The sequence below is a fragment of the Strix aluco genome, chromosome 28, assembly GCF_031877795.1.
Source record: "Strix aluco isolate bStrAlu1 chromosome 28, bStrAlu1.hap1, whole genome shotgun sequence".
Classification (NCBI taxonomy): Eukaryota; Metazoa; Chordata; class Aves; order Strigiformes; family Strigidae; genus Strix; species Strix aluco.
The window spans coordinates 2,070,972-2,086,781 of NC_133958.1; the positions used below are offsets into that span (position 1 = coordinate 2,070,972).

The window sequence follows — 15,810 nt, forward strand, 5'->3', positions numbered from 1 at the left end:
ATCTGCCTCTTAAGAACTCTTCCAGCCAGTCTGCTGCTGGTTTCCCCCCACCCTCAGCTGACACTGTCCAGGCTTTGAGGAGCTGTATGTAATGTCTTTGAAGTTTCTGTATGTTCCTAGACATGCTGTTACAGAAATGATTGCTTGCCACACTTGTAATGTTTTCTGACAGAATGTCAAAGGCAGATGTCAAGTAGCAAGGGAGAAAACTGAGTGACATGAGGTGTAATTGCAGAGAAAATGTTTAAGACCTTGTGTTTCTTTTTTTGTTTTATTTTTAAGGTCGTGATAAATGGTGGAGCAACCTCCAGCGGTGATCACGATACAGAAGACACAGAGTTGATGGCCATCTATACTACAGAAAATGGCATAGCAGAAAAGGTATGTAGTGGTTTCCTCCTAGGGGAGAACTCATTCTTGCTTTTTCAGTTCTATTATTTGTCCTCACTAGTTTTACTTGGCTGAGAGATTTTCCTTCTCTAATCAAACACGCTGACTTGCAGATTCAGATCAGGCTTGGGGGAGTTCTGTCCTCATGACTCTTCTGGTCACACATTTTGATTGCAGAATGTGGGGAGTGACTCAGCAAGTGTTAGGAGCAGTTAATGCACTTTGACCTGGCACCAAAATTCGTAATATGCAATTTTTTGATTTCTTCATTGCCACTGACATTTTGCATAGTTTCCCTGATAAGGTCATTCTGTTTTTCAGTTCTTAACTTTTTCTGCATTTAGTCAAGTAAACTGGTGATGTTGAGCACCTTCAAAGGTGGAATCTTTCCCACTCATTTTCCCAATTTCTTCCAAGCTCCAACCTCATAAGTTAATTTTTCTAGTCCTTTTTCCAAGTAGGGATCTACTTCTTATTATTGAGTGACAGCTTTATGAATGAATTTCAGGTCATTCATAAAAACCCTTGATCATTTTTCCTTAGGATAATGATGATTGTATCTTAGCTATTCAGGAAGATCCAGTAGAGGCCCCAAAAGAGACCAATTTGGTTGTGGTTTTTTCCAGCTTTTTTTCTCAATTCCATCATTCCCCAAGCCTGATCAATAATAATCTTGCAGGCAGAGGCGGTATGAAGAGGATTACGGTAAATCTGAACAGCACCTTCTTCTGAAATGTTTATGTCTCATTGGCTTTGTGGTTAAGCCTTATCTTGGAAAAGCCTCAATTTGAACAAGTTTTTCAAATGTCCTAACTGAAACAAGAATAAAACTCTCTTGGTTCCAAGCAAGAGCATCATGATGCTCATTTCTTTGAGGCTGTAACTTCTGTTGGGGCAAGGGTGGTATCAAAGCGTTTTCTAACTCGGACATCAAAATTCACTTCTGAATTTCAGATTTAAAATACCCTAAACAGGTTATTCTGACAGAGGTCTTCTAGTGTTACATCTTAAATGAATGTTATGAATGCTGCGATGTGCCTTCGTATGCTCTGCCTCTTACAGATAGTGTGCCTGTAGGTCTCAGATATATCTCTACTACCATCTTGATCGTGCTGATATTTTAATGGACAAATTTTGGCAACTGTTGACATGCAGATGTCTGTGATGGCTAATTTTCAGAGCATGTTTGGACTAGTGTAGAGAGAGACAATCTGATAAAAGCCCTGAGTAAAAGGTGTTGGGATGAAATTGTGCAACTAAGATAAGTGATCTCTAGACATTAAAGCATGTCTTCATGGCCTGTTTTTACCAAACATATATTTTGCTCCCTTCCACTTGGTCCATGTGATCAGAACTGTAAATAATGGATGATAATTCACCTTAAAAAGCCCATGAGCTTTTAATCAACCAAATCTGCTTGAGTTAAAGCTTTGCTGCGGCTTACAGTGAATGAACAGTGAAAGGAGGGGCTGTAGCAATTAACAGCCCCATGTATTAAGATAGTATTTGAGGCTAGTATTTCTGGTGATCTGGGCAAACCTCCTGCTTTTCACTTGAAATAAGTGTATGCATGAAGCATGTTTATTCTTGGCTTTCCATTCCTTTTGAGAGATCGTTCACCAAAAAAGCAAATGAAAGACCTTGAATGAAAAACCTTTTAACCAAGAGGTCTGAAATGTACTTGGCTGCTGGAGGATGCCCAGTGTTTACGTTGTCTCACAATATTTGTTAGCTGAAACAATAAGCTATTAGCCCAGATGAGAAAGAACTGTATTGCTGCATCCCTATACAATAAACAATACTATGTTACTTATTGCTTAATAGAATTAATTCGAAGATGTTGTTGGCTCTTTATTTAAGGTATTTCCCTAAAGGCCTTATTCCCCCATCAGTTTCCTCATGGTCCTTCCTGCTAGAAGTTGGTAACAGCCTTCATCTTGCACTGCTGTTGGTGTTTGCTTCTTTGGATTTTTGGGGTGGGTTTCTTGGTTTGGGTTCCCGCCCACACACACATATTTTTGCTCCTCCTTTATCTCTCTCATTTTTTTTCCCCCATTTATACTTACTCTGTGCTTTTTTTTTTTTCATTTTTTCTGTTATCCCACCTTTGGCCAGTTGAAAATAATAAAAAAAAGAATTAGTCTCTGATCAGTATCTCATTCAAAAAGGTGCAGTTCATTCCCAGCAGTTCCCTACAGCATACTGTGGCATACTTGGCAAGCACCAGCACATAGTCAGTATATTACACCAGCAGGCACACGCTTGAGATACGAAAGGGCCAGTGACTACCCAGTGACTTTTCAGCAGAATAGCCAGACCTCACCCTAGTTCTCAAATTCCTCGTTGTTCGCTCTTGGTCTCTTTTATGTTGGTTCCCTTCAGCCATTATCTGCAAAAGGTGTGATGAAGGTGAAAGCTTCCTCTTCCAAAGCAGAGTAAGCCTGGCTTTTGGAAGGAATGAGGAGTATCCTGGATTTCTTTTATCCAACCACTTTGCTGTGTAGGAGAGACATTGCTGTGACAGTTATGCCTTAAAGTTTGAAATTCTTTTGTTAGAAGACCTGTAAACTTCACTTTCTAAAGGAGAGCTTAAATCTGTTCGCAGTTGTCAGTCTGTGCCCAAAGAGAGCTTTCTACGTGCCATGCATGAGTTGACTTATTCCTAGGCCTGGTGCTTGCTGATCTTTTTTGCTCTTTGCAGACAAATGTGGGCGTAAATGTAATCCTAAGTGAAAAGCTCTAAAAGGACTCATAAACATGCTGCATGTGCCATGGTCTTCCTGGTAAAAACAGGTCATAATTTCTGATTGCTGCTGCCCAAAGAAGAGGGGGAATATATAGAATGAAATAGAAGGGCAGGTGGAAAACTCAAGGAATGTACTTGAGGCAACCTCCTCAGTCCTGTGAAGAAAATAAGTGGAACCATTAGGTAGCTACTGGATATTGGTTAGAAAAGAGGCCGAAAGATGGGTTTTCAAAAGGCAGGGGCCAAAACAGAGTCACCAATCCGCACAAATCACTTACTGGATTTTTAGAGAACCTGGTATCCTGCATGGGAACATGAGCTTTGAATATCCCATTTCTGTCTGTCCTTGGAAGGAGTAATGCAGATTGCTCTGTGCACAGTGGTAGGTGTTTTCTTTTTTCACGCTGCAGTTGGATGGGGAGCTATCCACAGTTTGTTCTCCTAAATCTGTGCTGCTGTTTGGGTGGTTTCAGCAAGCCGACGTTGACGTGATTCATGAAGTAAACAGTTAATTTCTGCTGATACCTCTCTGTTCCTACCTCACAAGCAGATGTTGTAACCATTCTTACTCTTCTTCATGACCTCTACCTCTCTGAAAGTGTATGATGACCTCTTAGTCAAAATGTTGAATAAACAGGCAGTATCACTGGTGAGCAAAGTTCTCAGGTGGAGCATATGTTGCAGTGAAACAGAGGAGAGGTGAGGCAATCATACACACGTATATTTTTTATATATCTATATATGTGTGTGTGTGTTTGTGTAGTCTCTGGGGAAAGGTTAACAAAACTGCTTTATAACAACAGAAAGTATCACAGGAGCTTTTCTGGATGAATCTTTGGTGTTTTCATGAGAAAGTTCTTAGAAGAAGCCTCTAGTGATGAAAAATGTCCTACTGTTTGTCCATAACTACGTTGGCTGTTGAGTCTTCCTCCTTCTGCCTGTCTTTGTGAGTCAGCCACTTTGTGCCCAGCCTTGGATCTACACATCACTGCATTGACATGAGGATGTACCTGTTCTTTCCTAAGTTCCAGTTAGAGACAAGATGTGTATAGGCTTACTGCTGCTCAGTGCTCTCCCTCCAGTATGAGATGAAGCCCTAAAACTCAAGTTCCTGATTTTTTTTTTTTCATTTGTTTTTTAGAGACTCAAGGTCACAAGAGCGGTCTTTCATTTTTCAGTCAATGAAAAAATTACATTGGTGCTGCAAATTGGCAGGATGAGTTGTGCAGTGAACAATTTCCCCTATTCCTCTGCTTAGGAGCTATACCTTATTTAGGCTAACCCTGGTGAGCAGATTGTTCAGTGTTTAACATTGTTTGAAAGAGTTTTCTGAAATTAGTGTTTCCATATTTTGCTTTTCTGCTGTAATACCCTTGAACTTTCCGTAGCAGTGTAGTCATTTACACTCCCTCAATTTGAATTAACCCAGTGGCATTTGTTTTCCCAACAGAAATCAGAGGTAAGAGGGAAATACCATGGCTCCGTTTGGCTTCCCTGACCTTGTAGATGATAAACCAAATGAAGATTATCTAAGCATAATCTGTGGATGTGTTGTGATTTTTGAAGAAGTAAAGACCACTTGAGTCAAAGTCACAAGTCTGGCAAAGTTCCTGTTCTTTGTGTAAGGCTACTTCACATGAGGTTGTTATGTTCTAGTGTGGATTAGGTCAGAACAGTAGTTATATAAGGTATTTTTTGGTTAGTTGAGCTGAAATGATAAAATCTGATACTTCCTCCTGCTTTTGTTATTGGTGTTTGGGCTTTGGAGCATTGTGTTTTTGTTCTCAGGAATTCCAAAACCAGAGAGTTTGAACAAAACGCTTCCATTTTGTTGTAGAGAAGAAATGATTGAGCTGAGTCTTGTTTTAATGGAAAATCTGCAGGGATTTTGATGCGTGTATATGTGTGGTCAGTAGTCTGTTAGCCCTCTGCGAATCAGGGCTCATGGTAGGCCAGAATGTGGTCTCGCTTAAATTCCTGTAGGTTTGGAGGAAGTCTCTTTGACTAATACAAATTGGCCGTGGATGTATTCAGTTATAATTATTAGCATTTTTCTTGACTGCTTGAATGTGGGGTGGAAGCAAAATTAATAAATCTTGTGGCTAAAAAAAGGTTAACCACGACTGAAAATGAGTAGGACTTAAGTGGGGAAGCAATTACCATAATGAGGAACTTTCTTGCCTGTGATTTTGGTCTCTTATGCAAGGATAGCCATTCTGCTTTGAAAATAATCATTGTTGACTCTTCTACTTAACTCTCTTCTTTTTTTTTTTTTTTTTTTTTTAATAAGCCTGTCATGATAATCCCATTTTTTGGGCACCTTTTCGCTGCCAGTGCGGTTGTATCATAAACAACCAATTGTTGTGTTAGTATAAAGAAGCAGGAAATGGCTTATGGAAGTGAGTATGTTCAGTACAAGTTCAGTAGCTACAGCTGGAGCTCACTCCAAAAAGGCCCTTGAATGACTCGAGCGTGTCCAGAGAAGGGCAACGGAGCTGGTGCAGGGTCTGGAGCACAGGTCTGATGGGGAGCGGCTGAGGGAACTGGGGGGGTTTAGTGTGGAGAAGAGGAGGCTGAGGGGAGACCTCCTGGCCCTCTGCAACTCCCTGAAAGGAGGGTGCAGAGAGGGGGGATGAGTCTCTTGAGCCAAGGAACGAGCGCCAGGACAAGAGGGAATGGCCTCAAGCTGCGCCAGGGCAGGGTCAGACTGGCTCTTAGGAAGGATTTCTTTGCAGAAGGGGTTGTTGGGCGTTGGAATGGGCTGCCCAGGGCAGGGGGGGAGTCCCCATCCCTGGAGGGGTTGAAGAGTCGGGTTGAGCCAGCGCTGAGGGATCTGGTGGAGTTGGGAATGGTCAGGGTGAGGTTCAGTGTTGGGCTGGAGGAGCTTCAAGGGCTTTTCCAACCTCAGTGATTCTGTGAGCTCAATGTCAGAGGTAAAAGGCTTTAAAAATGCCACCTATCAGCATTTCTTGGGAGTACTATACCAGCCTTGGAGTATCTGGGAATTGCCTGATAGCTCACATTCCGTTTTTTCATATGTAACAGTAACCTACTGTTCTTGTTTGTGTCCTCCCCCACCTTTCTACCCTCCCTATCAAAACAGAGCTCTTTGGCAGAGACACTGGACAGCAGCGGCAGTTTAGATGCTCAGAGAACGGACATGATTTACACTATCGAAGATGTTCCTCCTTGGTATCTCTGCATATTTTTGGGGTTACAGGTATGTTTCCAAACAGCTATAATATTTTGCTTTGTAACTTTTAAAGCTTGTTTAACATTTTCTGTGTAGTTCATTGCATTTCTGTACATGGTAATTTTATTCCTCCCACACTCTCACATGTTTGAAGAAAGTGTTAAGATAGTTTCTTCTGAAGTTGATCACAAAGATGACTGTGTTGATAATGATCTATATTATTGTTTGCTGGCATATGCGTTTGTGAGATTCACTTCAATATTTAGTCTTCTAAGCTGCTGTTAGCAAATAAGTGAGGAAATGCTAAGTGGTAAGCTTCAGAAAGTGACATCTGGCACCTCTGAAATTAAAGATGGAGAGAGGTAATGCTTTAGTCCTGAAATCTTGACTATTAAAGCTGCTACTGTAGTCATTTCAATTCTGCAAGCTTGATAGCATCATCCTGCACCTGTAGGCTCACTCCTAAGCGGGGCAGGCAAATTCTGCGCTCCTTGGAGTGCGAGCGTGTGCTTCCTCAGGGAGTAGGACTGTAGCACTGAGCTGGACCCTACTACCAGCTCAGCCACTCACTTGTGTGAAGCAGAACAGCTTGTTTCATCTCATTTCTTTCTTGAATGTTAATAATATCTGTCCCACAGGAATGCTGAGAATTTGTTAATATGTGTAAAGTATGTTGAGATCTCCAAACAAATACATTCCAAAGCATCCTTTTTATTTCTGCCTTTCCTCAAGGACTGGCAGTTCTGTAGGGATTATATTTTTACTTGCATTGTTGAATATGGTGATTCTTGTTTGTTTGCTTAATGTATTTGGATTGAAAAAGAATTAATGAGTACCGAGTTTCTGGTGCTTGGGAGCTTATTTGCAGCCTAGTTTGTGTGTGCTCTAAGATCATTTGTAAGCTAATGGTTTTTCACATGGTTGAAAGTGAATGGAGTTATTTATCTGCTTTTCTGAGTTAGAAGCTGTTTTCAGCGCAGTTACCTAGATACCTCCTCATCAAGAACAGTAGCCGTGTGGCTACGTAAATAACCTAGTTTATCCTACAGAAATAGCAATCATTAACAATGGGCTAGTGGTAGCTCAACATGGAGGGAAAATATTTGAAGAAATGCTTAGGACCAGGAAGTGAGAGCTTTTGTGGATAATTCAAAAGAAAAAATATCCAATGCAAAAAAAAAGATGGTCATAAATTTATTTCCTTATTAATATTGGCTGCAGTATTAACAAACCATTTTTCTCTTCACAGCACTACTTAACGTGTTTCAGTGGAACTATAGCAGTGCCCTTTTTGCTAGCTGATGCCATGTGTGTTGGATTTGACCAGTGGGCTACCAGCCAGTTGATTGGGACCATTTTCTTCTGCGTGGGCATCACTACATTGTTACAAACAACTTTTGGGTGCAGGTGAGATTTGGGATTTGTTTCTAGTTGTTGAGATGGGGGTAAGACTAGACATCTGTTGGGTTTTCCAGGATGCAGTCTGAGATCCAAGAGGTGGGTGGTCTATTTTCAAAGAATAAACATGAAACACAAGATAGCAGGTCAAATACAGGGCAGTTAGGGAAAGCTTTTGGAAAGCTGCTCCCAAAAAAAGGTGGATATGAAATGAGAGAAGGCATTCCAAGGATAAGAAAATACAGCAAGGACAGGGAGAGGGAAGAAGGAGGGAAATCTGTGAGGACAGAGAAGGGAGAAGTGTTTCTGGGGAGAAAGGAAAAAGTCATACACCTTGGTAAAGAGGAACTAATTTTGATATTTTTATTAGTTTCTTGAATGATACTGATTGTTGTGATTGGTCCTACAGCAAATTGTGTGCTTGGTCTGTAAAGTACTTGTCAATTAAAAAAGGTGGGGAAAAATGATGAGGATAACTCTGAACTGACTGACTCTGGTGCCTTCCAATACAAACAAATAATTTGGTTTTTTTTATTAGTTGCTCTCAGTTGCAGGTTTAATGATCCTTCCTTGAGTTGGGAAGAAATACCTACGTTAGTGTGGCCTTGCAGGATGCCTGTGTACCTCTCCTTTGGTCTGCTCTCCTTAGGAGGGGAGGATGCAAGAGACCAATTCAAGTGTTAGCAAATACTTGTAAAAATCTGGTGTTGGTAAGAACAGGATGTTGTAAGTTTCATTAACATGAAGATAAATCTTTTTTTAAAATGTGTGTTCCACAGTAAACACTGCAGAGAGACGTTTGACATGTTTACTTAAACTTCTGTTGGCTCTGCCTGTGAGAACTGGGAATAGCTAAAACCTGCAGAGTTATTTCTGCATCTTCTTGAATAAACCAAGAGTGATAAGTAAAACCAGAAGAAAAGTGCGTATTTTAAGAGTATGTCCTCATATGGTTACTTGAATGATTCATGGGTCATTTAGTTCAATTGAAGAACAATGTGAGCTGAAATCTTGCATTCCAATAGCAAATGGACAAACACCCCCCCACGTTTTTAAAGATTTATCTAAGAAACAGAATCTTTGGGTGGAAAAGTTAGCTCAATAGGGTGCAGAAGGCAAGCCTATGGTAGATCACTTGCAAATGTAGATCAGCTTTTCATCTAAAAATTTTCCAAATATTTCAGGTTTTCCAATGTAATCTTTAGTTGCTATTTTAGTTAGCTTTAGTTAAATTGCTTGTCTTTTCCCCTTTGGAAAAAACCTTCCCTTTATTTTTTTACTATGTCTTTCTCAACTTATAACATCGCTCCACTGTTTTGTATGAAAAGTTCATTCTAATGACAAACCAACATAATGAAAATTGTTGAAAGAGGAGATTTTCTTTCCCCGATGTATTTTCTAAGACTACCTGCAGTTAATAATAATATTTTCTGCCTGATTGGCTCTTTGTGCTCATAGGGTAGCTTGCTTTAGCTGTAATTGTAAATTTTCAAGTACCTGATCTTGAAAGGAAGCAGAGGAGCAGAGTTGTGCCCTTTGGTGGTTTGAACCTCTCTTTTAATGGGAGCGATGGGTTTTTTTCCCCCCCCCCCATCTTCTATTTGTGCTTTATATAGGGAATCGGATTGCTGACCTAGACAGGAACTGGAAGATGAGGTCTTTTGTTGTTCTACTTTTGAGTGTCTCCTCCCTGGATTTACTGAAGTTTAAAATCTTCCAATTTTGTAAGAAATGCAGTCGTGGATGGAGATGAACTCAAAGGGGAGCTTTGTTTTCCTGTACTTCTACCAGCTTTCTTCTTCTGCCTCAAATTTATCAGAAAAAGCTTAGTTTTTATGCTTCCTGAAACTTGTGTCTCTTCACAGAACTAAAGTTTGTCATATTCTTGTTTTTCTCCCTAACTAATCTTGGACTCTTTATTACTTACTGTAGACTGATTCTGGGCTCTTGCAGAAACCAGTGTGGTCCCATCATTTTGAAATGTTCTTTTCCTTCTGTATAATCCCACCTCTGCCCTCCATAGTGGTTTTTTTTTTTCCTTTTCAGTGGCTTCCACTTGCAGGGTGAAGTATATGTTTATAAACTGAAGAGGCAATTGTGTTTGGGTCTTAAAAGAAGTGAACTTGTATTTAAGGAGAAAATTTCTGCGGTTGAATGTTTTATAACTATTTAACATGTGATTCCGGTTTTATGTAAGGGTGGGAATGGGATAGAGCAGCGATGTTCTCTAAATGAGATTTTAAAGTATTTTTTGGCAAGTCTGTCAACTGCAAAGTATTTCAGCAAATAAAGCCACTACGGTTTCAAAAGGTCAAATTCCATGGTTTAAAGATCCTTAAAGATGGATTTAGCTCAATTATGAGGCAGAGTTGTAGTCAATTTGGTACCTATACTAATTTTTGGAATTCAAGCTATTTATTAGATTATGTAATAAGCCAAAAGATTTGGCAAGGATTCAGAGTAATTAGTATGACTGAGACAATCAAATACAGCTTTAATATACCTAAACATTTTAGGTTGGTTGTTGTGCCCATCACTACATTGTCTGAACATTCTTACATCTGTGTGAAATGTTAAGATAATGAAGACATTTCCAGATGACTTTAACTGCCTAAAAAACTCTGTCTTCACAAGGGCTGGTGCCAAAGTTGAGCAACTTCACAATTCAGACATGAAATTAAAATGATACCTCAGTCGTAAGCTGGTGGTACTTTACCCGACTGGTAATGAATGCCTGGCTTAGCAATGCGAAGGGTATTTCATAAGTTGTGTTCCAGACTGCAGCTGTTTCTTCAGAAAAAGACTGATCTTGGTTGGCTGGTTTTGAGTAATATGTTTGGTGGTTTTGTTTGGGTTTTTTTTTTAAAAAAAAGACTTTTTCTGCTGAGGAAAAAAACCCAATATTTTGATCTTACTGGCCCTTTTGGTAAATATTCCAGGTTAACTGTCTCATATAAAGGCTGAGCAGATAGCTAAGGTAGGCATACTAAGATCTTACTATTCAATATGTGATACAAAACTCACAATCTGGACCTAAGTCTCAGTACAACTGACTTCATCACTGGAGAATGTGTTTGCAATGTGTATTTACAAAATCATTACAGGGGGGACAGAGTACTGTGTAGGTGGCATAGAGGAGTAACAGCTTGTTACAGGTATTGCATATTTTGCCGTGGGCACCAGCTTGCTCAGTTTGCCTAACGAACCTTGAAAAATAAAGTGAATCATTCACTCGTAGCTACCAACCATTTCTTCACCAAAGATAAAGCTTTGATTTTTGCTTGAAGAAACTTTGAAGGGAATTGCATGCCGGTCAGGTGTGCTCAGATGGCTTGTGTATTTTATGAAGTTTAATTTTTTCTAATGCAGTTTGCAACGTTTGCGGTAGATGGGACAGCTTTTTAGATTGCTTATGGCCCAAACTCCTTTCCAGTGGTAGTTCAACTGTTCTGACTTCCTGCCTGTGAACTTTACAGCTACTGTTAGTAACATGCTTCTGGTCTGTTAGTAACATGCTTCTGGTTTGATCTGTTTTGTGTTAAGCTTGTACAGGATTTTTTTTCCCCACATTGTTTTTTTCCCCCCTTCTTTGTGCCTTTTCTGATCTTTATCTGAATCAGCTACAGTTAGGTTTTTTTCCTTTACTGGTGTTTGCACTGGTATCGAGGCACTTCATTGTGGCAGTAAAGCAGCCATAAACACGGTGCAGTAACTAGAGCCACATGAGCAATTAAGTGTTCCACGTGTTAGTTTGAGGTCTGCTATTAAAGAGAATCTTACTACAATCCATTATTGACAGTATAAAATAGTTCAAAGTGCATCTTCTCTGTAGTTAAGTAACATCTGGATATTTGTGATGTTATGCAAGCTACACTTGATTCAATAAATACGTAGTAGGTGCTGGGAGATGCTCTGTAGATCTTAAACCTTTTGGGAAGTGTAAACACCAATGCTAAGAATGTCATCTTGAAATTCTTGCAAGCGCTCGTATTTATTGTTGGTAGCCACCTGGAACATCTAATCAGCTCTTATCAACCTAATAGTTATTTACACATACACTTAAAGATGAATGTATAAATGACTGTACTTCAAGTTATGCAGAGGGAAGGTATTGAGTATGCAGACTGCATACTGCACTATCAAAGAGCTTTTTTAATGTGGCGGGACGGTAAAAGCTGCATGTTCAGCAGTCTGGCTGGGACTTACATCAGAACGTGCATCTGTGTCCTTGTTGTGCTGCTGAGTCAAAACCTTAAATCAATGTCTAGTACCAGCATGCTGGTATTCAGTAATTATCTGTTATAGACGTTTATTAATAATGTTACTATCACATATAAATAATATATTTAATAACTTCATGCATGTAGTGTATTCTGTTGGGTCTTTGGTTTGTGAAGTCTTAGTATTTCTATGGCTGTTTTTTAAATAATAAATTCTCATATTTCACATTTTTAATAACCCCCTGCAGTAAAGGATGGTTTTGAGGATGAGTAACCACCTAACTGTGATTGATATCCTGACACGGTACTGTAACACTTCTTTCCCTTTCCACCAGGTTACCCTTGTTTCAGGCGAGTGCTTTTGCATTCCTAGCACCTGCTAGAGCAATACTCTCCCTGGAGAAGTGGAAATGTAATAATACAGGTAACTGTCATTTATGCTTGTTCAGGTTTAAGTGGCAGATGACCCAGATCACATACAGTGCACCTGCCAAACCTTTTGATATGGAAACTGGAAGTAATGAGCAGGGAATATGAAAAATTATGTCCTTTTATAATGTTAAGATTTTGTGCCTTGGAAAGATTCCTAACAATGCCCTTGTGGAATTCTATTTCGGGGGGGGGTAATATAAAAAATGTTGACAAAAGAAATCTTAACAGTAGCATAAAGCAGTTCTTTTGTTAACAATGTAGAGAAAGGCAGAAGGATTCCGGAAATGCTCCTTTCTGGTATTTGGAAGTAGTCAGTCTGATCAAGTCCTTTTAAATTGAGTAGTAGTAAGTTTGAGCAATGTACAGCATCACCTCAAGACCAGTATTTTTACCTGTTTAACTCATACCTGACAGATTTTGCGGAGCAAGCTTTGATAATATTTGGATGTTCATTTGAACTTTTTCTTTGCTAACTTCATCATCCTGAAAGGTTTTGAATTTTATTTAGAGTGAAAATGTGCAGTAAAACTGGTTGGGTGGGGGACTTCTGCTTTAACTTAGGTTAGAAAACTGAAGTGGAATCAGCTCTGGCAGTTTTCTTTTTAATGGGGTGTGGTTAGTCAGTAAGAGAGCTGTGGGCAGGGCAAGACAGCAGTGTAGAGAAGCAGGCTGCTTGCTTCTAACTAAAGTTCTTCCCAGGGGTCCTTTTGATTCTCTAATCATTTATATTATTTATGCGTTTATACATGTCTTTTGATTCACTTACGACCATCTAATTAATTTTCCTGATGTTTTTGCTATAGAAAACTTAGCTTTGAGCATTCATGTTTTCTCACTGGGGCAGTCAGACTTAGCTACTGGGAAACAGCACGTGGGTTTCAGTGCCCAAGAGGTAAAGGCAAACTGTGGTGTGCTTTAATGTAGTGCTGGATATTTCCGTGCACCAAAATGTGCCAGCATCCTAATACACACCTTGTTGAAAGAAAATACTGTCTGATAACCTTTGATGGCAAAGCAATTTTTCCACTACTTTGGCTTTTCAGAAAGAGCCCTTGCTGTATTTTGCTCTTGAACCATTTAACCTTCAAAAGGTGTCAGATGGTGTTACCATGGGTCAGTTCAGTGAGTGACCTAAATTGGTGAACAACAAACGTTGGAGTACTTGATTCCTAGTGTGCAGTTGAGTAATTCTCCATTCATCCGTCTATTGGAGTGGGGAAAGAATCCCTAATTGACCTTTCTGAAAGTTATGATTTTTTTCCACTTCAGTACAGTGGGTAAAATTAGTGGTTAGCTCTTGGGGAATGTAAGCATGTTATTACTTGATTTGTAGCATTGCAGAACTTTTATTCTGTGTAAATCAAGGCTCATTTGTCAGACACAGCCTAAGGAGAGATTTATTTTGTATTAAATGATGGCAAAGTGGCTGAGGAATAAATACCTGTGTTTTTTCTTTTCTTCTTTTCGTAAGATATAACAGTTACAAACGGAACAACAGAACTGCTTCACACTGAGCACATCTGGTATCCCAGAATACGAGAGGTAATGTAGGAGTAGCCTTTAGCTGTTGATCTGTCTGATTCCAGTTGAGTTTCTCACCAAACTATCTCTGTGTTTTCATCTTTAAGTTGGTCATTTCTTCTTTCACTGTGATTTCATGTGAATATATCCCTTTACGCATTTCACGGAAGTCTTCATCTTTTCAACTTGTTCATTGCTGGACAGCAAATACAAGGAGTTAGTTACCACATTCCAGAGACGCACAGTAAAATGCACAAGCGAGACGAATACTCTTCTTGTAACACTTTGTGATTTGTGCTCACTGGTAGCAGTCCAGCTGCTACCAGACCACTTGCCTGCTGTTGCTCTCTTCAGTAGGCTGTCCCGTGGAAGGTAATAAGCAGTTAGCAAATCTGTTCAGCCCTAGGTGTCTTTAAGTTGGAGACTACTCTAATAAGATGTTGATTCTCCCAAGAGACTTGCTGAAATCTGTCAAACTCCTTCTCCACTCGCAGCACTGCAGTCTGAACTTCCTTATGCTCTGCAGAGCCCAGGATGAGGGTTGTGCCCAGGCATCACACTAGAGCGGTAGATAGCGTAGTCCAAATTAAGGCGTGTGTCATGGAATTTATCTCCCATCCCGTTGCTTTGGGCTGCAAACTTTTTCTTAATTAAAAACAACCCCTCTCTCTTCCCCATGTTCAAACCATAGCTACATCCTGCCAAGAGCCCTGCAGCCAAGAGGGCTGACAGTCTCCTGAGACCACAACGCTGCTCTATACCAGCTTCTAAGGAGCACTTGTGAACAATGCAGCACACACTCTGCCCCTAGGAGCTAGGAGCATCACCTCCGTGGCGCCACCAACCCTTGCCGGTTCGATCTGAGAGCTTAAAGGTTAGCCTGGAACCCAGGTCTCCTGTCTGACAGTGTGATGTGCTATCCACACAACTACCAGACTGGCCCACTGGTCTGTTGTGTAATAGTTTTGTGGAGAAAACCATAAGTGTTATGCTTAAGCAATAAGTCACTTAAACATAATGAGCTGTTTTATGACGAAAAATTTGCTGAGTTCTTCTGTGTCACTGAATTCTTTTAACTGCAGTTTGTAATCCAGAGCAGAAAAAGAAACGGTTTGAGTTTGCTTGTCAGATGTGACTGAACCGTCTCTTTCCCGTTCTTGTGTGTTCAGATCCAAGGTGCTATTATCATGTCCTCCTTGATAGAAGTGGTGATTGGTTTGCTTGGCCTTCCCGGCGCCCTGCTGCGATACATTGGACCTCTGACCATCACGCCAACTGTTGCCCTCATCGGCCTCTCCGGTTTCCAAGCTGCTGGAGAAAGAGCAGGCAAACACTGGGGTATCGCGATGTTGTAAGTACTCCTGGGTGTTCTTGGCTTAGGCCAGGGGGTCCCAGTTGGTAAGTCAACAGGCAGGAATTTTGGGAAAAGCCAGAGTCTGCTCGGCTGCCAAAGGTAGCATCGCAGTGCTCCCAGCATGGAGAAGTACTGCGTGCAGGAATGTGAGTGGGGCTGGCTTGGGTCAGCTGGCAGTTTGGGAATAAGGACAGCAGCAACTTGAGGAGGCAGGAAAGGACAATGGCTGAAAGTGAGGTGTGGAGAACAGAGAATTTCATAAAACAATAGTTGATCTGGGAGCCACTGGCTGGGTCTAATTCAGTGCTATAGAAAAGATGATTTAGTAAAACACCAGAGAGATTAGTGAACAATTTGTATTTCTATTTTTATGATGCTATTGTGTATGTTTCTTATTCTGCAACAGCGAGCAAATACCATTGGTAGTAGTGGTCCATTTGTCATTATTGCTGGTTTGCTTACCTATAGCCAAGAGACATTTGTATGACGACAGAGAGCGTGTGTATTTTCATGAATGCCATCGTCTGATGAGGCATAAGCAGACAGATTTCTGTTT

At 40.4% G+C, this 15,810-nt stretch overlaps 1 protein-coding gene across 1 annotated transcript in view; it reads left to right on the top strand.

Moving 5' to 3' along the window:
• The window catches only part of SLC23A2 (solute carrier family 23 member 2), a 33,530-nt gene that overhangs the window by 595 nt on the left and 17,125 nt on the right, over positions 1–15,810 (top strand). Inside the window, exons 2-7 of the mRNA XM_074808156.1 lie at positions 283–381; positions 6,240–6,356; positions 7,579–7,736; positions 12,283–12,371; positions 13,851–13,921; positions 15,070–15,251. Coding sequence (XP_074664257.1) covers positions 283–381; positions 6,240–6,356; positions 7,579–7,736; positions 12,283–12,371; positions 13,851–13,921; positions 15,070–15,251 — 716 coding nt within the window. The remainder of the gene's footprint in view (positions 1–282; positions 382–6,239; positions 6,357–7,578; positions 7,737–12,282; positions 12,372–13,850; positions 13,922–15,069; positions 15,252–15,810) is intronic.